We start from the raw sequence: 23,552 nt of genomic DNA, 5'->3' as shown, positions 1-23,552 counted from the left end.
ATGAGAATTTTCAATGCTTTATTTCTCTGTGTTTTTTACTTACTTGCAGCACAAGTTACGAAATTCTTTTGTACGGTAATGGTTACTTTCACTACAATTAGTACTTTTAAGAACCGAAATACTAACCACACCCCGAACCGGAAAGTATTCCGGGTTATACCTGTTCCACGCCTGTCTACCAACCCCGACCCGAACCATATAGCCCCCGAACCGATACCGAACCGATCTTCAGTTTTATCCGAATGGGGCTTGTTTTTGTTAACCAAGAAAACCCGAACCCGATTAGGATGGACCCGAAACCCGAATGGTACACCGGTTGCCCAGCCCTAGAGAAGACTCACAATCTATTAATGAATTTCCCGACAAGAGAAGCAAGCAAAGCTTTTATTATATATATGGCTTCATCGAAATGTTGCGAGCTTCAACTGCATCTCTGTTGGATATATGTTATGTCATATTGTGAGTAACTTAAGGAGCTTGATACCAAGGCGGTCCATTACATCGTCTCGACAGTTCACTCTCATGTTTTGTAAGTATCAAAAGTGGTCACCCAAAACCATCCACAGGATGCAATCGACTTTGAGGCAGACAATGTTACCACTAAAGCTCATCCACCAGTTCTCATCCACACGGTAATCTATGGATTTGTTTGTTCGAGAATTGAGTGTTTCTTTACATCGACACGTTGCGAGGTCCAACTGCATCTCTGTATTCCTCTCCAGCTTATTCACGGAGCTCCCGTAACTCCCAATACGAAAGCAGGACTAATACGAAACACTCACGAAGATTTCTCCGCTGCGTAGAATCCCTCAGTGAGCAGAGTATATTGGTAAACAAGATCAATGCACAACTAAAGAAAATAATCCACTCTTTTGAACTTGGATTTTACCAACATAGAACAAAATCGATGTCCACATTAAACAGACATAATGCTTTCTTATCTTATAAATAACAAAATTAATAATCTCATCCCGTGCAAGGCACGGGTTATCACCTAGTGTACGTTATAATAGGTGTTGTATAAAGTTGTAAGACTTTCAGCTTAAAGCACCGCAAATTTCATAGCTCTGAAGAAAAATGAGATGGTCGTAAACCAAGCAAGGAACGAATATTTGGAAAAGGTATTTGCATAGAAAATGATTGGGCTTTGACATTGTAAGCTTTTGATATGTTCTCAAACTAGATGCACATAATGCTATGCTTATTTGAAGGCATCACAATTGGTACTCTAAAGTCTGCGAGAGACTCTATAGTTCCTTCGTCAAGCTTCCCAAGTTTATTCCTTCTCCAAGTTATTAGTTATTTTTCTATATATTATCATTTTAAATTTCACTCTCTTTTTTTTCTGTGACTTTTTATCTTATGTAGTAGCATATTGAATGTCATTTTTCTTCAGCGCTACTGATAAGAACCAACAATCTCTGAATTCACAAGTTTCTATGTGGTGCTGAAGTCATTTTCTGTTCCAGAACCTAGAATCCCGTGGCAGTAATCACCATTTCAACCACGGTAACCCTACTTTGGGTCAGCTTGCGTACCATTACATGGCAGTTAAGTTCAAGCGGATTAACTCTTCCTTGACTGGTATAAGGTTGTTTGTTTCTTTGAGCAAGAGTTTGGACCCGAACAGAGCTCCGTCTCTCAAGTTAGCTATGGAGAATCCGAAATGAACTGAGGGGAAAACAAGTATTTGCATGAGTGAATACTCAACGTATATCACTTAGCCAAGTTCCTTCTCAAATTAGTGTTTCCACGTTAAAAAAGGCTATTGTAAATGGGGACCACTTGCTTGTGTATATATTATTACACATTGATGTTAGTTGATTAAGATTCAGTTCAGCGAATTGATTACACATTGATATTATTACCACTTGCTTGTGTATATATTATTACACATTGATGTTAGTTGATTAAGATTCAGTTCAGCGAATTCATCTCTTCTTTGAACTTAACCAGTGAAGCTCCTGAATTGACCATGACTTGAACCCCTCTAACCATCAAAAGTCCTAAAATGGACGCTTGCATGAACATATTAACAATTGTAGCTGTCTCTGGTGGACTACTGGGACAATATTCACCGACTCACCCAGAAACCCCAATGTTTTTCTGTCAAACAAAACAACCCATCCTTCCTACTTTAATCAGTAAGTGCATATTAATGATAATTTTTCTCTTTGCTTCTTTTATAAGCTTCAAGCTGTCTGAGAAGTACATGTGATGCATGAGCTCAGAGCCTATGTACTCCCCTTGATCAGCATCCATAATGAGCTAAGAAATGACTTTTGTCTAACACATTAATAGTTTATCTGACTAATTTCATTCAGTAACTAAAAGGTTTTTTTTTATACGAATGTCTTTGAGTTTCCGTTGATACTATATGCTGTTCAGTGTTCACACAACGAAAGCCAACGAAGAAGTGAACCGGAAAAACCATACAAAATAAATAAATGTTGTAGAATGTTATTACATTTTTGATTTTTTTTTCCATTTGGAATTCGCTTTGCCACATGAAACAAAGGTAATAAGTACTAACATTATTTTCCTTTAACAAAAAAAATAACATGATTCTCATGCCTATTCCTCAGGATCATTATATCGTTCATCGTTGTATGAATACAATTGCTTTTTTTACCACCATTGTTTTAAGATATATTAAAATAAATCCATAATGATTTTCTAATAACGATATAATGAAAAGCAAAACAGACGAGAAAAGAGAATACAATTTATAAAACCACAAATTCAGTACTGATCCTAAAACCAAACAAAAATTTAAATCATTTATTGAATCTAACAAATTGTTTTAGTGAGAACTCAAATAATTAAAGATGAGAAATTGGACTATAGTAAAGACTTAGTTAGTTTTTGAGAAATTTCCGAAGATAATTCTAATAAAATTTTAATCACAATTTAGCGTACAAGGATCAAAATGACCAAAATATGTTTCATTATAAAGGTAGAAAATATTTATACTCATATGATTAACTACTATAGACTAAAGGTTTAAATTTGGAGTGGTGTTGTTTATGATTTTAATGTATATAAATAAGATTTAAAATTTATAATAGTAATTTTTAAAATGGTTTTAAAAAGAATTTTTGGATTTCAAAAAATATTTTTTTAAAATTGAAAAAAATCAAAAACAATTTCGAATTGAATAGTTTTTTTTTTAAACAAATTTTTTTTTTATTAAATATTTATTAAATTTTTTTAGAATAGAGATAAAAGTGTTTTTTACCTCTTTAATAAAATATCTTTTAGTCATTCTCCTCCTTGCGTTTTTTTTGTGAAGAAAACACTTTAGAGTGTTTTGGGATATTTTCCTTTAGTTTTTTTTGTTATATCGATTTGACATTTCATATATTTTAGATACTAAAACAATAAAGTTTAGTTTTAAATAGTTTCAGTCATAAATTGTTTTATTTTTCAGTGCAGTATGAATATAAATGTGTTCATAGTCAAATAAAATCATATATATAGTCATCTTTATTTAAATTTTTGGAGCGTAGCCCGGAAAAGGTTCTAGTAATCCGAAAAGTATAGTAAAATAATTTATTACTTTTATCTAATTTATTAATTTAGGGTTCTATTTTTATCTACTATTAGCAAGTCATAGTAGGACCACCTAAAGAAATAGTTAATATGATATATTTGGTTATTTACATTAATAATAAACTAACTATAAATTTGAATTTTATTTTTTAATTATAACAAAATCTGTTGAGAAAGAATCTAACAAAATCATACTTAAAATTTAAATATTTTTATTAAATAACATATTAATTAATTTCTTAATTATTAATATAATATTGTTATAAATCAATGTTAACTAAACTTTTATTATAACAAAAGAAAATAAAAATATATACTATTTTAATAAATTATATAATTAGATTCTGTATTATATAAAATAGAAGTTCTATTAGAGTTAAATATGATAAAATTATATTAAATAGGTAAATTAACCAAAATTTTTTTTTTAATTGTTTCATTTAAATAAATGATCATTCATCATTAAAATGAGTTCAAATTCGTAAAATATATACTTATTATCTTTTTTTTATTTTGAATCTCTCAACAATATTTTTTAAAATGTTTATATACAAAGATATAATATTATATAATAACCTTTAATTCATATACTATTTAAAAATATGTTAGTAGAATGTTATTAGAAAACTATGAAATTTTAGTAGTTCAAATCAAATTTTAATTATATTTTTTCTTAATTATAACAAAATCTGTTGAGAAAATTTAGAAAATATCACCAAAAATTTAAATATTTTTTATTAGAAAATGGTGTATTAATGTAGTAACAAAAACAAAATTCAAAATGTAATCTTCCAAACTCAAATATAGTACTCTAATTTTTCAAAGTTTCCTTGACAAAATATAAATTTTGAAAATAAAAATTCAAACTCGAAATGATAATATTTCAAAATTTTCAAAATATTCAATCACAGATAATAAAGAATAACTTTTTGAAATGCACCACGGAAAAAAACAAACTATATATGTTCTAAAAATTAAAGCAATTGAATATTTCGAAAATATAATTAAAAAAAAACTTAATATCATAGCATCAAAAAAAATATCTTATATCAATAAAATTTAGTAAAATAATATGATAGATGCTACTATGTATAAAATTTACTAAAATAATAGGGCTATAATATTTAAATAATTTTTTTTACTTAAATTCTGTAAAATACTAAAATAATATATATTAAATTATATTTAAACGGAGCATGCAAATATAAATTATCTTGAACATATCTATTTTCTATAATATAAATTTTAAAATTTTAAAAATGTATTATAACAAAATGTATAAATTAAAGAAAAACATATTTTGAAGGAAGTTTTCTATTTGATTATTTCATATTGTATCTTACTTCAAAATATATTAGTAAGAAATAAACATTAATAACAAAGTAAAATGTATTAAAAATCACTGTATATGAATAATGCTGAATAAAAAATATAAACAATAATAATATAGAGTTACATAATATATAATACTAAATTGAAAATTTTATATTTAAAATATTTGTAATAATATCTAATGCATTTATAAAATGAAAAAAATATCCGCACGAACGTGCGGATTAAAATCTAGTTTATTTATTAAATTAAGACTTATTCTTGGGTTCACCCCCTAGGGTGAACTTCTAGGTTCACCAACCAATAGCATTATGTTATTTCAAATTTAATATCGTTTATAAATGGAAACAAAATATTGTCAAGTTATATTATGTTTTTAAAATAAAAAGATAAAAAAATAAAAAATAAAAATAGTAGTAATTACAAAAAAAATATTTTTAACGTCGTCAGGAAAAAACTAAATCCTAAATCCTAATCTCTAAACCTTAAATCTGAAACCCTAAACCCTTGGATAAATCCTAAACTCTTGGATAAATCATAAACTCTAAATCAAAAATACTAAACACTAAAACACTCAAGGGTTTAAGATTTTAGTGTTTAGTGTTTTTGATTTAGAGTTTATGATTATCCAAGGGTTTAGGGTTTACCCAAGGGTTTAGGGTTTCAGATTTAGGGTTTAGGGATTAGGATTTAAGGTTTAGTGTTTTGCTGACGACGTTAACAATATTTAAATTTTTTTTTTTTGTAACTACTATTTTTTTTATCTTTTTATTTTAAAAATATAATATAATTGACAATATTTTGTTTCTTTTTTTAAAGATATCATATTTGTTCCAGCAAAACCGTTGCAACGTACGGACTCATATCTAGTTTACTATTAAAAATTACCCGATACGTGGTCCAAGTGAAATTACACGTCTAGTGTACGCGGTTCGGGTTTAACCCTAATCGAAAAAAGGAAGAGAAATTGCATTCTATATACATGAAAAAAACTTAAATACACTAACTAACCAAAATTCCCCCCTCTCTCCTACTTTCTCTTCCTATCTCTCTCTACTCTCTCTCCCAAAATCTAATTTTCTTTTTTTTTTTGGTTATTTGGCAAATAAGCCCAAAAAGGAAATAGAGAAGCAGTGACAAAAAAAAAAGTAAAAAGAAAAAGGAAATAGAGAAGAGCATAAAAAAGGTAACTTGAGTCCCACCCAACTCACACCCTAGCTCTTTCTGTTTTCATCACATTCCATTCTCCACAAGCACGAAGTTGCTAGTTCTCCATCTACGTACGAAACCTTTTCCATAGAAGAATATGGCTAAGATTACTCTGAGGGTCGTTAGAAAGCCCAACTTGATGAAGAAGAAGCATACTAGTATCTCTGTCAAAGAGATAACCAAAGCATCTTTCGAGACCGCCCTTCCGAAGAAACCTTCCGCCGACAACGTAACCCTAGACGGAGGCAGAATCAATTCGTCCTCGTGGGTTAAACTTCTCTTACTCGGAACAGGAGCGTACGGTTCGGTTTATCTAGGTACCAGTAAAAGCAAGACACACCATACAGGTGACAGAGCCATCAAAACCGCAGAGATTTCTCACGCTTCAAGCCTCATGGACGAAGGCAGGATCATGATCCGTTTACAATCTCCGTTCATTGTCCGTTGCTACGGCGACGAGATCGCACGCGAGGGCTACTCTACGCAATACAATCTGATTCTCGAGTATTGCTCTGGCAAAACCATTGCCGACTTGATCGAGGATAATCACGGCGAGCTTCTTGAGTCGGAGGCCAAAGTGTTCGCTAGAGATGTCTTGTCTGGTCTCACTTACATCCACGACAGAAACATCGTTCACTGCGACATCAAACCCGACAACCTCTTACTCTCCCCTACCGCTGTCCGGTTCAGGTCTACCGGGTACTTGACCAAGATTGGAGATTTTGGATTAGCTATGGAGAAAGGGTCGGTCGAGTACGGTAACGGATACGGCCACAAGAGAGGCACCACGAGGTACATGTCTCCGGAGCTTATTGGGCATGGCTTTGTGGACTTTGGAGCGGACGTGTGGGCCTTTGGATGCACGGTCTTGGAGATGTTATCCGGAGCAACAGTTTGGGGAGAATACGGTGATCTTGCCTTTGATGATTGGGTCAATCTCATTGGCCACAGCGATCGCATGCCTCATGTACCGGCTTGGTTATCCAAAGAAGCACTGGATTTCTTGAGCAGATGCTTGGAGAGAGACGTTAACAAGAGGTGGTCTACGCTTGAACTCAAGAACCATCCTTTTGTTCTGCTATGAGGAAGGCGAATAAAGAAGATAAACTAATTTGATGTTTTAATGTTCTTTCAATTGTTTGGAACAATTTTGTATTCTTCTCGTATCTGATGTTTTGTCGTTTGGTAAAAAGCCTTGTGAATTCTACTTGTATCACTTTATTAGTATATATAGTTTCAGATGATATTTTGTAGATCAGTGAAGTCTTCTAATTGCTATTTTTGTACCACTTTGAGTTTTGTTGTTTTTTCATTATTAGTATACAATTCCAGAACCAACTCTCTATAATGACTGATTGTTATAAAAGAGATCCAATTCTGTGTCTGAAGAAACCATTACAAAAGAGGTAAACGAACACGAGAACCATATTTTATGGAAAGTCTTTACGCAAACTCATTGGTCAATGTTTGTCAAATTTGGAAGGTCTGGTAGAGAGTTTATCCAATTTGTATCCACTTTAGTTTTAATCTATATTTAGATTTCGATCCGCGCAACTGCGGGGTTTTTATTTTCATTTATTTTTATATAAATATTTTATTTTTAATTCTAAATTGGTATATATTATAATATATATATGTGTCTATCAATTTTTAAAACATAATAAGTTTACGGTATATTTTTTCATTGAATAGATTGTTTCAAATTTTCACATGTATTTGTATCTTCTTCTTCTATATATATATATATATTCAGATTATTATTTCATTAATAAAATCGTAACTATATATATAAAGATTAGTAAAATATTGTTTTATTGTTATATTCAAAAATATTGTAACATTTCACAAATTTAGAAAGTTTTTTAAAAATTAAACTTTCGCTTCATAGATTTATATTATCGAGCAAATAATTAAACATTTAGTTTTTGTTTAATTTTTAAAATAAACTATGTAGGTTAAAAAAATTCATTGGTTTAAGGTAGTAAAGATTAATCATTGTTAGAGAATATGATTTTTGTTATTTTAAAACAAATCTTTATAATTTTAAAAGTTAACATCGGCAAATATTTAAATAATTAACATATGAAAATATAGTATTACAACATTAAATTATATCTATTTAACTTATACAATATATAAATCTAATGGATCATCTATTGTTTCAATCCAATTGTTGATAGCCCAATAACAATTTCTTGTAAGCCCAAAATTTAAATGATAAGACTAGAGATTAAATGTAACATAATTTTCTACGAATAAGTTCATTTTTGAAAAAATCACACATGAATCAAGGTTGTGACTTCTGTTTTAATATATAAGATTGAAAATATATAAACAAATGAAATAAATTTTTGTTTAATTATGAGAACTAGACGCCCCTTACCATGCTTCTATCAATTTCATATACGAAAACTCTATAAATTAATAATGTTGGGACTACACCAAAACTAGAATTTTTTTTATTAATTTATAGAGATATTAATTTATCGATATACTAATTGAACCAAAAACTCAATTTGAGACTATAAAATTAAATTATTTTATAGAGATTTTTAATATATCATTAAGAAATAATGAATTAAGAAAATTATTAAGCATCAAATAAGTTTAATAAATATTAAATTATTAAATAAGAAAGTGTATGATGTTGTCATTGACTCGATTGATCTTATTTACCTTTCAATTTTTCTATATTATAATTCTTAATTTGGGTTGGGTTGGGTTTAAAGTTAATAGGTATGAGTGTTTTCTCTAGCAATAAGTAGAAAATTGATAAAAAAATTACCTATGCACTATGATTATAAAATACAAATATTAACTGAAATTTATGTGTAAAAACGAGTTGTTAATTATAAAATAAGTCTCACACAACAGATGCAAAAATCTAACAATACTAAAAGGGAGATATACTCAAATTCTAAGCTATCCACATAATCAAATAAAATCGGCCAGTCATTGCTGAGTTGCCATGTCATCTTTAAAATCTAAGTCATATTTTCTTGCAAAAAGAAAAACTAAATATTGATCTTTAATTTACTAAACTGTAGCTACAATATGACAAGCAATCGTTACCCTTTTTTTCCTCCTTCTCATGAGAAAACCATGTTGTTATCGTCTCCGCCAATCCACATTCTCACCACTAGCACTCATAAAGAACCATTTAATTCTTGCAGAAATCTAGAGTTTATCTACTCTTCCAACTCCTCACCTTGAAACTCCATATTATGGCTCTGTTCCTTTCGGTGCTCTCATTCCTGAAACCCATCATACTCTAAAACCCATCTCAACGCAGATTGTCTACATCGACTACATAACAGTAGGACGTATTCTTGGTCAAAGGTAATTTTGTTTGCTTTAAATCTAATTGATTCATGCATATTTAATCTGAAACTATTCTTTGTTTTGTTACAGATGATGATCATGTGGCTTTCTCACTGCTGGCTTTTGCTGAATCACTATGGTTTACCCCAAGAGCGAGGTGATAAGTAGATATTTTTTCAATGAGTATTAACGTTAAGTCTTAGACTATAGCTCAGATTCATCGAAAATGCTTGTGCGCTTTATAAGCACTTCATTTTGCTCTTTGGTGTCTTAAGGAGCCTTAGATATCTGCTTTCAGGTATACGATTTCTGTTGCTGCACACCATTTTAAATAGAATTTATATTATCAGTTTTTTTCTCATATGTGTTTGGTTCAGCTTCATCTGCTTAAGCCACCGTCGAGTCATGTGACCGGATACAGGAACAGTAGGTATACAACTAGGAATAATGGGTATGTCATATTTCCAATACTTCCTTTTTAACTTTCCCCCAACATTTTCAGTTTATTTATCATAATCTAGTCTTGATGGGTTGGTGGAACTCCTCATCTTAAATTATGTACGTTATAATAGGTGTTGTATAAAGTTGTAAGACTTTCAGCTTAAAGCACCGCAAATTTCATAGCTCCGGAGCTTATTGGGCATGGCTTTGTGGACTTTGGAGCGGACGTGTGGGCCTTTGGATGCACGGTCTTGGAGATGTTATCCGGAGCAACAGTTTGGGGAGAATATGGTGATCTTGCCTTTGATGATTGGGTCAATCTCATTGGCCACAGCGATCGCATGCCTCATGTACCGGCTTGGTTATCTAAAGAAGCACTTGATTTCTTGAGCAGATGCTTGGAGAGAGACGTTAACAAGAGGTGGTCTACGCTTGAACTCAAGAACCATCCTTTTGTTCTGCTATGAGGAGGGAGGCAAAGAAAGAAGATAAACTAATTTGATGTTTAATGTTCTTTCAATTGTTTGGAACAATTTTGTATTCTTCTCGTATATGATGTTTTGTCGTTTGCTAAAGCCTTGTGAACTGCTACTTGTATCACTTTATTAGTATATATATAGTTTCAGATGATATTTTGTAGATCAGTGAAGTCTTCTAATTGCTATTTTTGTACCACTTTGAGTTTTGTTGTTTTTTTCATTATTATTATACAATTCCAGAACCAATTCTCTATAATGAATGATTGTTATAAAAGAGATCCAATTCTGTGTCTGAAGAAACCATTATAAAAGAGGCAAACGAACACGAGAACCATATTTTATGGAAAGTCTTTACGCAAATTCATTGGTCAATGTTTGTCAAATTTAGAAGGTCTGGTAGAGAGTTTATCCAATTTGTATCCAGTTTAGTTTTAATCTATACTAGATCTCGATCCGCGCAATCGCGGGAGTTTTTGTTTTCATTTATTTTTATATAAATATTTTGTTTTCAATTCTAAATTGGCATATATTATAATATATATGTGTCTATCAATTTTTAAAACATAATAAGTTTACGGTATATTTTTTCATTGAATTGATTATTTCAAACTTTCACATGTATTTGTATCTTCTTCTATATATATATATATTTTTAGGTTATTATTTCATTATTAAAATTGTAACTATATATATATATATAAAGATTAATAAAATATTGTTTTATTGTCATATTCAAAAATATTGTAACATTTCACAAATTTAGAAAGTTTTTTAAAAATTAAAATTTTCGTTTCATAGATTTATATTATCGAGCAAATAATTAAACATTTAGTTTTTGTTTAATTTTTAAAATAAACTATGTAGTTTAAATTTTTTTTCATTGGTTTAAGGTAGTAAAGATTAGGCATTGTTAGATAATATGATTTTTCTAATTAAAAAACAAATCTTTATAATTTTAAAAGTTAACATCGACAAATATTTAAATAATTAACATATGGAAGTATAGTATTACAACATTAAATTATATATATTTAACTTATACTATATATAAATCTAATGGATCATCTATTGTTTCAATCCAATTGTTGATAGCCCAATAAAAATTTATTGTAAGCCCAAAATTTAAATGATAAGACTAGAGATTAAATGTAACATGATTTTCTAGGAATAAGTTTTTTTTTTGAAAAAATCACACATGAATCAAGGTTGTGACTTCTATTTTAATATATAAGATTGAAAATATTTAAACCAAATTAAATAAATTCTTTTTTAATTCTGAGAACTAGACGCCCCTTACCATGATTCTATCAAATTCATATACGAAAACTCTATAAATTAATAATGTTGGGACTACACCAAAACTAGATTTTTTTATTAGTTTATAGAGATATTAATTTATCGATATACTAATTGAGCCAAAAACTCAATTTGAGACTATAAAATTATATTATTTTATAGAGATTTTTAATATATCATTAAGAAAATTATTAAGGATCAACTAGATTTTGATCCGCGCTTCGAAAGCGCGGGTTTTTTTAATTTATAAAGAAAGTTTGATATGAATTAGTATTTTGTGATTGTACGTTATTACTTTATTTGAGATTTTATATGTATATATTCTTTTGTAACTCTCTTTTAGGTCTGAAAATTTTATCCGGATCCAAAAAAAACTCAACTGAAACCGAGTAAAAGATATAGGTCTGGTTCGGTTCCGGGTACAGGGCAAATTGCCTATTGGGTATGTTATTGGACATACGATCTCGGTTTGGGTCTATATCTTACCGGAGACCCGATCGGGTACCCAAAGTTTGCGAAATATTTTGTTTAGATTAGGTATTTTTTGGTATTTCAGATATATTGCTTGTGTTACATCTATTCTTTTAGCCTTCAATTTTGAGTTTTCGGTTATAGTTTTGGATAAATTTTTAAATTTTAAAATATATATTTCAGGTATTTGGATAACTTTTTGGTTTCATCGGATCTGAATTTAGGTAAAATTAGTTTTTCGACTATATGAATATTTTCGGGTATTTGTTTGGATTTTTGGGTGTTTGTTCGGGTTTGGGTGTTTTTGGGTTTTTGGGTACTTCGCATTTTTTCGGACCGATCCGGACCCGATACATTCCTGAAAATTATAGGTATTTTAGAGATATTTAAATTATGGGTCTGAACCAACTTGGACCCGAAAAAACTAACCCAAACCCAAGCCAAAAAAAATTCAAATATATAGTTGACTCCAAATCTTTAGGACTCAAAGGACCCAAAATCAAAAAGAACCGTCCGTACCTAACCCAATGACCCAAATACTCAAGGCTAATCTTTTTCAATATATTTGTGTGTATATTTTATAAGAGTTGCATTTGTTCACTTGATAATATTTAAGATTTGTTTGGCATATTTTTAGCTAACTAAATAGTATAAATTTGTAGGGTTTTAATATTTTTTAAAAATTTATCTTAAATAATAAATTTTTATTATAAATATTTTCATAAAATTAAGTTTTTTCGTAATAGATGTAATTTTTTAACAGATGATTTGCTTAATTTTTTTTTATCAAATTTGATTTTGTAAATAGTTGGATATATGTTTGACAATTTTGAATTACATTAAAAATGTTAATTTTTTCAGTGTTCAAAAGTTTAGATTTTGTTGATAAGTACTTGCCATATATTAATAGTCAAGTTAAAGGTCATCGTGAATATTGAAAGATAAGTTATATCTATACTATTAAAAGAGAATCACTCCTAAAAATCTACTTAAACAAGGTTGTTGGACCATTTCATTTAGGGGTGTTCAATCCGGATATCGGTTCGGTTTCGGTTCGGTTTTTTTCGGTTTTCGGTATTTCGGTTAGTAAAATATAACTACCATTCTAAATCCATATTTACTTCGGTTCGGTTCGGTTTATATACCGTCGGTTTTCGGTTTATTCGGTTTTATACCAAAAAACATAATTATTTAGTTTGAGATCATATTATATGAATTTTAGAGTCATATTGTCAACATAGTCATTTATTAAAAATATATTACATGTCCAAATAAATGAACAAAAAAATAAAAATGCTTCTACCATCAAATAAAATAATCAAATCTATAACTAAAATCAAAGTTTGAAATTTTGAAAATAAAAATATGAAACAAAACAGAAATATGAAAGAAAAGTTTTTTCACTCTTCCCTATTTATCGTTTATTAAAGTCATGCTTTTTCAATTGAACACGAAACTCTGTTTGTTTACAGATAAGAAAAAAGTTGTAAAATTTTTTCATTAATTATTGTCCATCAAATTTATAATCTTCATATTAATTTAGTGAAGACTAAAATAAAGCACAAAAATCAAAAGAAAACTTAGAAAATAAGATGTCTGAATTGCGATGTATTGTTATTTAATTATAATTCAAGTGTTTTATAAATTAAGGCTCTTTATTACTATAAAATTATAGTAATCGTTATTAACACAAATTTAACTTATGTAACAAATAGATTTTCATGTATTGTTATAATATAGATACATATTTACGTGTTTCTACTTTTAATCGGTTTTGTTCGGTTTATTCGGTTTAATCGGTTATATACCAAACCATATCCAAATCCTACGGTTTTTATAAAATTATATCCATTCGGTTTATATGGTATATACCAAAACCAAACCATATTGTCTATTTCGGTTCGGTTCGGTTCGGTACGGTTCGGTTTTACCATATTGAACAGCCCTAATTTCATTAGACTTAACTATTTATTTGGTCTTAACTTATATTTCTCTAACTATATAAATACTTTACATAATTTAAATGAATTCATTTATTATTTTCTCATAATCTATTATATAATTGCTCTAACAATAAATCTATATGAATATATGATAGATTATTCAAATGTGATCATTACCACATATAATTCTATTAATAGTATAAACTTTTAATGGTTTAGTTATGTTTAATAGGTATATAATTTGTATTTTAAAATTTTAAGTACTCATTTGGTCCTTACTTTGGTTTTTATTTTTTCTATGCTCGATTATTTATGAAATTCAGCTTAATTTTGAGTTTTTTTCTCAGTTTGGTACGATTTAGTGCACTCGGGTAAATGTACTCAAACCTATACATTATCTCTTATATAAGAAGAATTTATTTAATTTCAAAAATAAACCCGCGCTTTCTAAGCGCGGATCAAAATCTAGTTATGGATTAAAATGTTTATATCGAAATCAATATATGGTTCGCAATCTTTTTTAAAATGAATTTATCAAGGTATTAAATTTAGTAAGATATATTAATATGATTATGTGGAGGATAATATTGCTTTAATTGCCGTTATTGTGTCATGTATTAATATGGCTATTAATAAAAATGTTAGATGGTTAGAGAAAATAAAGGTAGGATCAAAAAATATTAATGAGTAGGTACAATAAACTTTTTGTAAGTAGATTTTTAGGATGATTTTATTTTAATAGTAAGTATAGATTAAATATATAAGGGAAGACCAAAAAAAGTTAGTCTAATGAAATGGTTCAACAACCTTGTATAAGTAGATTTTTTTCAGAATGTTTCCGTTTTAATAGTATAGATTAAGTTTAATAAATATTAAATTATTAAATAAGAAAGTGTATGATGTTGTTATTGACTCGATTGACCTTATTTAACTTTCAGTTTTTCTATATTATAATTCTTAATTCGGGTTGCGCTGGGTTTAAAGTTATATGTATGAGTGTTTTCTCTAGCACTAAGTAGAAAATTGATAAAAATTTACCTATGCACTAAGATTATAAAATATAAATATTAACTGAAATTTATGTGTAAAAACGAGTTGTTAATTATAAAATAAGTCTCACACAACACATGCAAAAATCTAACAATACTAAAAGGGAGATATACTCAAATTCTAAGCTATCCACATCATCAAATAAAATCGGCCAATCATTGCTGAGTTGGCATGTCATTTTTAAAATCTAAGTCAAATTTTCTTGCAAAAAGAAAAACTAAATATTGATCTTTAGTTTACTAAACTGTAGCTACAATATGACAAATCATCGTTATCTTTTTTTCCTCCTTCTCATGAGAAAACCATGTTGTTATCATCTCCGCCAATCCACATGCTCACCACTAGCACTCATAAAGAACCATTTAATTCTTGAAGAAATCTAGAGTTTATCTACTCTTCCAACTCCTCACCTTCAAACTCCATATTATATATGGCTCTGTTCCTTTCGGTGCTCTCACTCCTGAAACCCATCATACTCTAAAACCCATCTCAACGCAGATTGTCTACATCGACTGCATAAAAGTAGGACGTATTCTTGGTCAAAGGTTTGTTTGCTTTAAATCTAATTGATTCATGCATATTTAATCTGAAACTATTTTTTTGTTTTGTTACAGATGATGATCATGTGGCTTTCTCACTGCTGGCTTTTGCTGAATCACTATGGTTTACCCCAAGAGCGAGGTGATAAGTAGATATTTTTTCAATGAGTATTATCGTTAAGTCTTAGACTATAGCTCAGATTCATCGAAAATGCTTGTGCGCTTTATAAGCACTTCATTTTGCTCTTTGGTGTCTTAAGGAGCCTTAGATATCTGCTTTCAGGTATACAATTTCTGTTGCTGCACACCATTTTAAATAGAATTCATATTATCAGTTTTTTCTCATATGTGTTTGGTTCAGCTTCATCTGCTTAAGCCACCGTCGAGTCATGTGACCGGATACAGGAACAGTAGGCATACAACTAGGAATAATGGGTATGTCATATTTCCAATATTTCCTTTTTAACTTTCCCCCAGCATTTTCAGTTTATTTATCATAATCTAGTCTTGATGGGTTGGTGGAACTCCTCAGCTTAAATTATGTACGTTATAATAGGTGTTGTATAAAGTTGTAAGACTTTCAGCTTAAAGCACCGCAAATTTCATAGCTCTGAAGAAAAATGACATGGTCGTAAACCGAGCAAGGAACATATATTTGGAAAAGGTATTTGCATAGAAAATGATTGGGCTTTTACATTGTAAGTTTTTGATATGTTCTCAAACTAGATGCTCCTAATGCTATGCTTATTTGAAGGCATCACAATTGGTACTCTAAAGCCTGAGAGAGACTCTATAGTTCCTTCGTCAAGCTTTCCAAGTTATTAGTTATTTTCCTATATATTATCATTTTAAATTCCACTCTCTTTTTTTCTGTGATTTTTTATCTTGTGTAGTAGCATATTGAATGTCATTTTTCTTCAGAGCTACTGATAAGAACCAACAATCTCAGAATTCACAAGTTTCTATGCGGTGCTGAAGTCATTTTCTGTTCCAGAACCTAGAATCCCGTGGCAGTAATCACCATTTCAACCACGGTAACCCTACTTTGGGTCAGCTTGCGTAGCATTACATGGCAGTTAAGTTCAAGCGGATTAACTCTTCCTTGACCGGTAAAAGTTGTTTGTTTCTTTGAGCAAGAGTTTGGACCCGAACAGAGCTCCGTCTCTCAAGTTAGCTATGGAGAATCCTAAATGGACTGAGGGGAAAACAAGTATTTGCATGAGTGAATACTCAACGTATATCACTTAGCCAAGTTCCTTCTCAAATTAGTGTTTCGACGTTAAAAAAAGACTATTGTAAATGGGGACCACTTGCTTGTGTATATATTATTACACATTGATGTTAGTTGATTAAGATTCAGTTCAGCGAATTCATCTCTTCTTTGAACTTAACCAGTGCAGCTCCTGAATTGACCATGATTTGAACCCCTCTAACCATCAAAAGTCCTAAAATGGACGCTTGCATGAACATATTAACAATTGTAGCTGTCTCTGGTGGACTACTGGGACAATATTCACCGACTCACCCAGAAACCCCAATGTTTTTCTGTCAAACAAAACAACCCATCCTTCCTACTTTAATCAGTAAGTGCATATTAATGATAATTTTTCTCTTTGCTTCTTTTATAAGCTTCAAGCTGTCTGAGAAGTACACGTGATGCATGAGCTCAGAGCTTATGTACTCCCCTTGATCAGCATCCATAATGAGCTAAGAAATGACTTTTGTCTAACACATTAATAGTTTATCTGACTAATTTCATTCAGTAACTAAAAGGTTTTTTTTATACGAATGTCTTTGAGTTTCCGTTGATATTATATGCTGTTCAGTGTTCACACAATGAAAGCCAACGAAGAAGTGAACCGGGAAAACCATACAAAATAAATAAATGTTGTAGAATGTTATTATATTTTTGATTTTTTTTTTCGTTTGGAATTCGCTTTGCCACACGAAACAAAGGTAATAAGTATTAACATGATTTTCCTTTAACAAAAAAAAAATAACATGATTCTCATGCGTATTCCTCATGATCATTATATCGTCCATCGTACAATTGCTTTTTTTTTTTACCACCGTTGTTGTAAGATATATTAAAATAAATCCATAATGATTTTCTAATAACTATATAATGAAAAGCAAAATAGACGAGAAAACAGAATACAATTTATAAAACCACAAATTCAGTACTGATCCTAAAACCAAACAAAAATTTAATCATTTATTGAATCTAACAATTGTTTTGGTGAGAACTCAGATAGTTAAAGATGAGAAATTGGACTATAATAAAGACTTAATTAGTTTTTGAGAAATTTTCTAAGATAATTCTAATAAAAATTACGTCGTCCAAGTGAAATTACACGTCTAGTACGTAGTTCGGGTTTAACCCTAATCAAAAAAAGGAAATAGAGAAGCAGTGACAGAAAAAAAGGAAAAGAAAAAAGAAAAAGGAAATAGAGAAGAGCATAAAAAAGGTAACTTGAGTCCCACCCAACTCACACCCTAGCTCTTTCTGTTTTCATCACATTCCATTCTCCACAAGCACGAAGTTGCTAGTTCTCCATCTACGTACGAAACCTTTTCCATAGAAGAATATGGCTAAGATTACTCTGAGGGTCGTTAGAAAGCCCAACTTGATGAAGAAGAAGCATACTAGTATCTCTGTCAAAGAGATAACCAAAGCATCTTTCGAGACCGCCCTTCCGAAGAAACCTTCCGCCGACAACGTAACCCTAGACGGAGGCAGAATCAATTCGTCCTCGTGGGTTAAACTTCTCTTACTCGGAACAGGAGCGTACGGTTCGGTTTATCTAGGTACCAGTAAAAGCAAGACACACCATACAGGTGACAGAGCCATCAAAACCGCAGAGATTTCTCACGCTTCAAGCCTCATGGACGAAGGCAGGATCATGATCCGTTTACAATCTCCGTTCATTGTCCGTTGCTACGGCGACGAGATCGCACGCGAGGGCTACTCTACGCAATACAATCTGATTCTCGAGTATTGCTCTGGCAAAACCATTGCCGACTTGATCGAGGATAATCACGGCGAGCTTCTTGAGTCGGAGGCCAAAGTGTTCGCTAGAGATGTCTTGTCTGGTCTCACTTACATCCACGACAGAAACATCGTTCACTGCGACATCAAACCCGACAACCTCTTACTCTCCCCTACCGCTGTCCGGTTCAGGTCTACCGGGTACTTGACCAAGATTGGAGATTTTGGATTAGCTATGGAGAAAGGGTCGGTCGAGTACGGTAACGGATACGGCCACAAGAGAGGCACCACGAGGTACATGTCTCCGGAGCTTATTGGGCATGGCTTTGTGGACTTTGGAGCGGACGTGTGGGCCTTTGGATGCACGGTCTTGGAGATGTTATCCGGAGCAACAGTTTGGGGAGAATACGGTGATCTTGCCTTTGATGATTGGGTCAATCTCATTGGCCACAGCGATCGCATGCCTCATGTACCGGCTTGGTTATCCAAAGAAGCACTGGATTTCTTGAGCAGATGCTTGGAGAGAGACGTTAACAAGAGGTGGTCTACGCTTGAACTCAAGAACCATCCTTTTGTTCTGCTATGAGGAAGGCGAATAAAGAAGATAAACTAATTTGATGTTTTAATGTTCTTTCAATTGTTTGGAACAATTTTGTATTCTTCTCGTATCTGATGTTTTGTCGTTTGGTAAAAAGCCTTGTGAATTCTACTTGTATCACTTTATTAGTATATATAGTTTCAGATGATATTTTGTAGATCAGTGAAGTCTTCTAATTGCTATTTTTGTACCACTTTGAGTTTTGTTGTTTTTTCATTATTAGTATACAATTCCAGAACCAACTCTCTATAATGAATGACTGTTATGAAAGAGATCCAATTCTGTGTCTGAAGAAACCAGTACAAAGAGGCAAACGAACATGAGAACCATGTTTTATGGAAAGTCTTTACGAAAACTCATTGGTCAATGTTTGTCAAATTTGGAATGTGTGGTAGAGAGTTTATCCAATTTGTATCCAGTTTAGTTTTAATCTATATTGAAAATATATAAACCAAATGAAATAAATTCTTCTTTAATTATGAGAATTAGACACTCCTTACCATGATTCTATCAGATTCATATATGTTGATCATTATCAATGCACCTTTTGAAGAAACAGGAACAAAAACATACAAACTATGTGTCCTGACTCACAGACCAAACGCAACTAAAGTTTCCTAGACTCGAGAGCCGTAGTAGAGGAATGTGTTGGTGCAAGAAAGACTAAGAAACAACAAATTATTTTGCGGTGATTCTTCCAAACCCGGTATAAGTAGATGAACCAATGAAAATGAAGAAACACAGAGACGGAAGAGAAAGATATCGTATGGATTTAACGCTTGACCCATTGGAAACTCTTTCTTGCCTTAGCTTTTCCAGGTTTCTTCCTTTCCACAACTCGAGAGTCTCTTGTCAAAAAACCAGCTGCAAACATGTATCCAAGATTAGAAATAAGATGGTGAACATCAAGAACAATCAATCTAACCCGAACAATACTGCCTATCAAATAGAAACATCTGAGTCATCGATAAGACAACATGATGTATCTCTGGTGAAGAACATTATACGCAGATTTTAGAATGCGTTTAGTATCTTGCTTACCAGCTCGAAGTGCTGTCCGCATATCTGGTTCCCAGTTTTGCAATGCCCTACTGATACCCAACTGAATAGCTCCAACTTGACCTTTGAACCAAACAGTTGAGAACACAGTTGACCACGGTTATATAAGCTTATTAATTTGAGCAACGAGTGACTATAACCGAAGAGGTGATCGTTGAGAGGGTATTATTACCTGTAGTTCCACCGCCAGTAACAGTGCAGTTAATATCCCAACTGCCTAAGGTTTTGGTTTCAGCAAGCGGGCGGAGAAGAGCGGCACGATGATCAAGCATAGGGAAATAGACATCGAACTCTTTGTCGTTAACAAGGAACTTTCCTTTGCCAGGAACAATCCAAACACGGGCAATGCTGCATTTTCTTCTCCCGGTTCCATAGGCTCTCCCAGCTTCATCCACTTGCCTCACCCTTGCTTTAGCAATCTCCTCTTGCATCTGGAGTTCTATCTCAGCTCTTGACGACTTCTTAGAACTCTTCTCACGTCGCAGGTTTTCAATCTCAGTCAGAGGAGGCAACCCTTGGACCCCTTGGAAATCCTTCAAGGCTATCAAACTATCTAGCATTTCGTCTGTGATACCGGACTTTGCAATCAGGTCTCCAAATGCTCGATCAGGACCTGCAACAATAGAGTAAGTTCCAAATCAGTAAAGCCGAAAAACTCAATTCACTAGACTGAGCATTGTTAAGCATTAAGCACCACAGTATTAACTAAAGGAGAACTCTTTCTAACTAAATGCTCATGCCTCTTAAACATATCGTCCATACAACAATCATGAATAACACAACCTTGCTACTGCCTCGAATAATCATCAAATCCAAATCCAAGTCATCCGATCAGATTCACATCACTACTAGCTACCCATTTGACCCTGATTCCAAATCTGGACACTTTTTTTTAAGAAGCAGCTAAGAAAGTTGAGGACTTTGACCTTTGATAACCTCAGTGAGCTCTTTCTCTTCCCTTTCAAACACTTGCTTCTTGGCACGCTCTTCTTCTTCATTCACCAAGCTGTCATCAAAGCTAACAGGCATCTCGCCACTGGTATCAAACACGACCTTATCATCTTCCTCCTCCTCCTTCAAATCCCATGGCTTAGAGGACACATCCCATCCACTGGATTTCACATCCCCAAAGCCATTCGACACCTCACCTTCGTTACCACCGAACACGCCTTTCTCATCTCCTTCCTCCTTCATATTCCATCGCTTAGGCTCCTCCCTAGGCCATTGGCCATCCCCACCAGGTGACCCGAATCCAGAAGAAGAGAAAGGATCGGACTTGCCATCGTTTACTCCAGAAAAACTCCACGGTGCGTCATTTCGATTACCCTCATTCCCGTTGTCATTTCCGCCGCCGCCGGTACTGTTGGTGGAAAGCGGACGGATAAAGGAGGAGAAGATCTGAGAGTTGGATTTGGAAGAAACTAGGGTTGCGAGACGGAGATTCGAAGATCTCTGGAATAAACGAGAGAGCATGATGAATGAAGCAGAGAGACTTTGGGGGAAACAAAGGGAATTGCAGAAGAAGAACGGTTAGGGTTTTACTTTGCTTTAAAAATTCTTAACACTAACTAACCAGTCCGGTTTAATCAGGTTTATTCCGGTTTGTATAGCAGTCAAAATTTATTTTTTTGTATATATTCCTCTTTTTTTTCTCCATACATATATATATATATATTTCTCTCTCTGCTTCGGCTTCGGCTCCGTCGAGGTTTTTGTGTGAGATTTGCATAGAATTGAAATCGCCGCCCTTAGTCCGTTCGTTCAGGTGAATCGAGATGGTTTACATAGTTTCGTGGGACGAATTCGTAGATCGATCTGTTCAGCTTTTCCGAGCTGATCCCGAATCTGTACGTTCTCTCGATTTCGTTCGTCACTGTTTCCTGGGTTTGTTTTGTGCTAGTTTAGATTACAATCCGTAGATTTTTTTGTCGTATTTGGTATTCGATAGCTGATTTTGAGTTGCCTCTTGTTTGGTGGCGATTCGATAGATGTTTTTTTGTTTATTATGATGAATTCGATTCAATGCAGACTCGGTATGTCGTCAAGTATAGACACTGCGATGGCAAGTTGGTTCTTAAGGTTACTGATAACAAAGAGGTATGTATGTGTCTTCTTCTCTGTCTTTTTTTTTTTTGTGTTGGCTCCGGATGATGAGTTTTCTATGCTGATTAGCTTGGGGAATGTGATTGCTCATAACATATGCTATTTAATACATTTCTTTTGTCTTTTGCCGGCGATGAGTTATATAAGCAGATATATTTCACTATTCATCTACACTTGTTCTTGTTGGTGGATATTGAAACATGTTTCTGTTTATTAGTCAAAGTGCTGCTATATACCTTTAGACATCCTTGTGTTACTACTTATAGTTTGCTTCAACTTCTCTGTGCTTAATTAGCTCCTCCCCCTTGTTGCTTTCTTGTTTCATCCTGTTTTATGTGAAGCATATGATTTATTTATTTATTTAATACTTCTTTTTTCTTTAAATTAGTGTCTCAAGTTCAAGACAGACCAAGCACAAGAAGCCAAGAAGATGGAGAAACTGAATAACATATTTTTCACACTCATGGCCAGAGGACCTGATGGTAAGAAGAATGACATTCATGGTTTAATGTCACTTACCTTTTGAAAAGGAAATCTCCTTTTGTGTTGTGTTTGTAGCATTGGCTTTGTAGCTTACTTTTTTAGTTTATTATGTGTTGGCTGTTGTATGATGCAGTTGATCTCTCTGAGGTCACCGGCAAAGAACCGATGGAGACGCAGCCAACCAAGAAAGGAAGAGGAAGGAAGCAATAAGTCTCGTCAATCTGTTTTTTTTCTATGTTTCTTTTCCTCATATTTGGTATCAAGATTTTGATCCATTTTTTTTGTTAAATATGTTGAGATGGATTTTTAGTAATTACGTTTGCGTTTGCTCTCTTTTTGTTATGATCGTTCGTATCCAAGTTATTTACATTGAAATAATTTATTTTTAAGTGTTCAAAGAGTATGGAAACAATATGCAATACGATCTCCCCCATGTCATTATTTGTAGTTTTGTTAGGACTGGCCTTTTAGAAAAAAACCAGTCAATACGTTCATTTGGTGATATTTTTTTATAAGGCTGATTTATTAGGACATTACATTTATGAAAAAAATTACGTTCAACTGTATCATCTGAGCCGTCCTATGAAGATCCATTCATGACCAGATTTACTTGTACCATGTTCAAGATTCCTTGTAACTTTTCTTCTGTCGTCCGGGACTTGAAACCTGGAGTTCCTGTTATTGATA

General features: G+C 32.3%; 4 protein-coding genes across 4 annotated transcripts; 3 read left to right on the top strand and 1 right to left on the bottom strand.

Moving 5' to 3' along the window:
- The first annotated feature begins 5,876 nt into the window (after positions 1–5,876).
- On the top strand, positions 5,877–7,273 carry LOC125610283 (mitogen-activated protein kinase kinase kinase 17-like). The gene has a single exon (XM_048782602.1). The coding sequence runs from the start codon at positions 6,191–6,193 to the stop codon at positions 7,175–7,177; it is 987 nt and encodes a 328-aa protein (XP_048638559.1). The 5' UTR covers positions 5,877–6,190; the 3' UTR covers positions 7,178–7,273.
- A 10,772-nt stretch (positions 7,274–18,045) lies between these two features.
- LOC106347446 (mitogen-activated protein kinase kinase kinase 17-like) lies at positions 18,046–19,304 on the top strand. The gene has a single exon (XM_048782601.1). The coding sequence runs from the start codon at positions 18,222–18,224 to the stop codon at positions 19,206–19,208; it is 987 nt and encodes a 328-aa protein (XP_048638558.1). The 5' UTR covers positions 18,046–18,221; the 3' UTR covers positions 19,209–19,304.
- Positions 19,305–19,722: 418 nt separating this feature from the next.
- LOC106347442 (30S ribosomal protein S9, mitochondrial) lies at positions 19,723–21,808 on the bottom strand. Its single transcript, XM_013786971.3, has 4 exons — positions 21,206–21,808; positions 20,452–20,892; positions 20,262–20,342; positions 19,723–20,084 (listed from the first exon to the last, which is right to left on the bottom strand). The coding sequence occupies exons 1-4, from the start codon at positions 21,750–21,752 to the stop codon at positions 19,993–19,995; spliced, it is 1,161 nt and encodes a 386-aa protein (XP_013642425.2). The 5' UTR covers positions 21,753–21,808; the 3' UTR covers positions 19,723–19,992.
- Positions 21,809–21,939: 131 nt separating this feature from the next.
- LOC106347449 (signal recognition particle 9 kDa protein) lies at positions 21,940–23,268 on the top strand. Its single transcript, XM_013786977.3, has 4 exons — positions 21,940–22,126; positions 22,308–22,376; positions 22,771–22,864; positions 22,999–23,268. Exons 1-4 carry the CDS (start codon positions 22,055–22,057, stop codon positions 23,073–23,075), a joined length of 312 nt encoding a protein of 103 aa, XP_013642431.2. The 5' UTR covers positions 21,940–22,054; the 3' UTR covers positions 23,076–23,268.
- The last annotated feature ends 284 nt before the right edge of the window (positions 23,269–23,552 follow it).

This window comes from Brassica napus, chromosome A6, assembly GCF_020379485.1.
Source record: "Brassica napus cultivar Da-Ae chromosome A6, Da-Ae, whole genome shotgun sequence".
In the NCBI taxonomy this organism is placed as follows: domain Eukaryota; kingdom Viridiplantae; phylum Streptophyta; class Magnoliopsida; order Brassicales; family Brassicaceae; genus Brassica; species Brassica napus.
The sequence above is the reverse complement of the archived record's forward strand: the minus strand, read 5'-3'. Positions and strand labels throughout refer to the sequence as shown.

Coding starts and splice junctions, on each gene's coding strand:
- LOC125610283 (XM_048782602.1), top strand. CDS start 6,191: ATGGCTAAGATTACTCTGAGGGTCGTTAGAAAGCCCAACTTGATGAAG.
- LOC106347446 (XM_048782601.1), top strand. CDS start 18,222: ATGGCTAAGATTACTCTGAGGGTCGTTAGAAAGCCCAACTTGATGAAG.
- LOC106347442 (XM_013786971.3), bottom strand. CDS start 21,752: ATGCTCTCTCGTTTATTCCAGAGATCTTCGAATCTCCGTCTCGCAACC. Junction 20,893..21,205: donor GCTCACTGAGGTTATCAAAG/GTCAAAGTCCTC, acceptor CTATTGTTGCAG/GTCCTGATCGAGCATTTGGA. Junction 20,343..20,451: donor TACTGGCGGTGGAACTACAG/GTAATAATACCC, acceptor TTTGGTTCAAAG/GTCAAGTTGGAGCTATTCAG.
- LOC106347449 (XM_013786977.3), top strand. CDS start 22,055: ATGGTTTACATAGTTTCGTGGGACGAATTCGTAGATCGATCTGTTCAG. Junction 22,377..22,770: donor AGGTTACTGATAACAAAGAG/GTATGTATGTGT, acceptor TCTTTAAATTAG/TGTCTCAAGTTCAAGACAGA. Junction 22,865..22,998: donor CATGGCCAGAGGACCTGATG/GTAAGAAGAATG, acceptor TGTATGATGCAG/TTGATCTCTCTGAGGTCACC.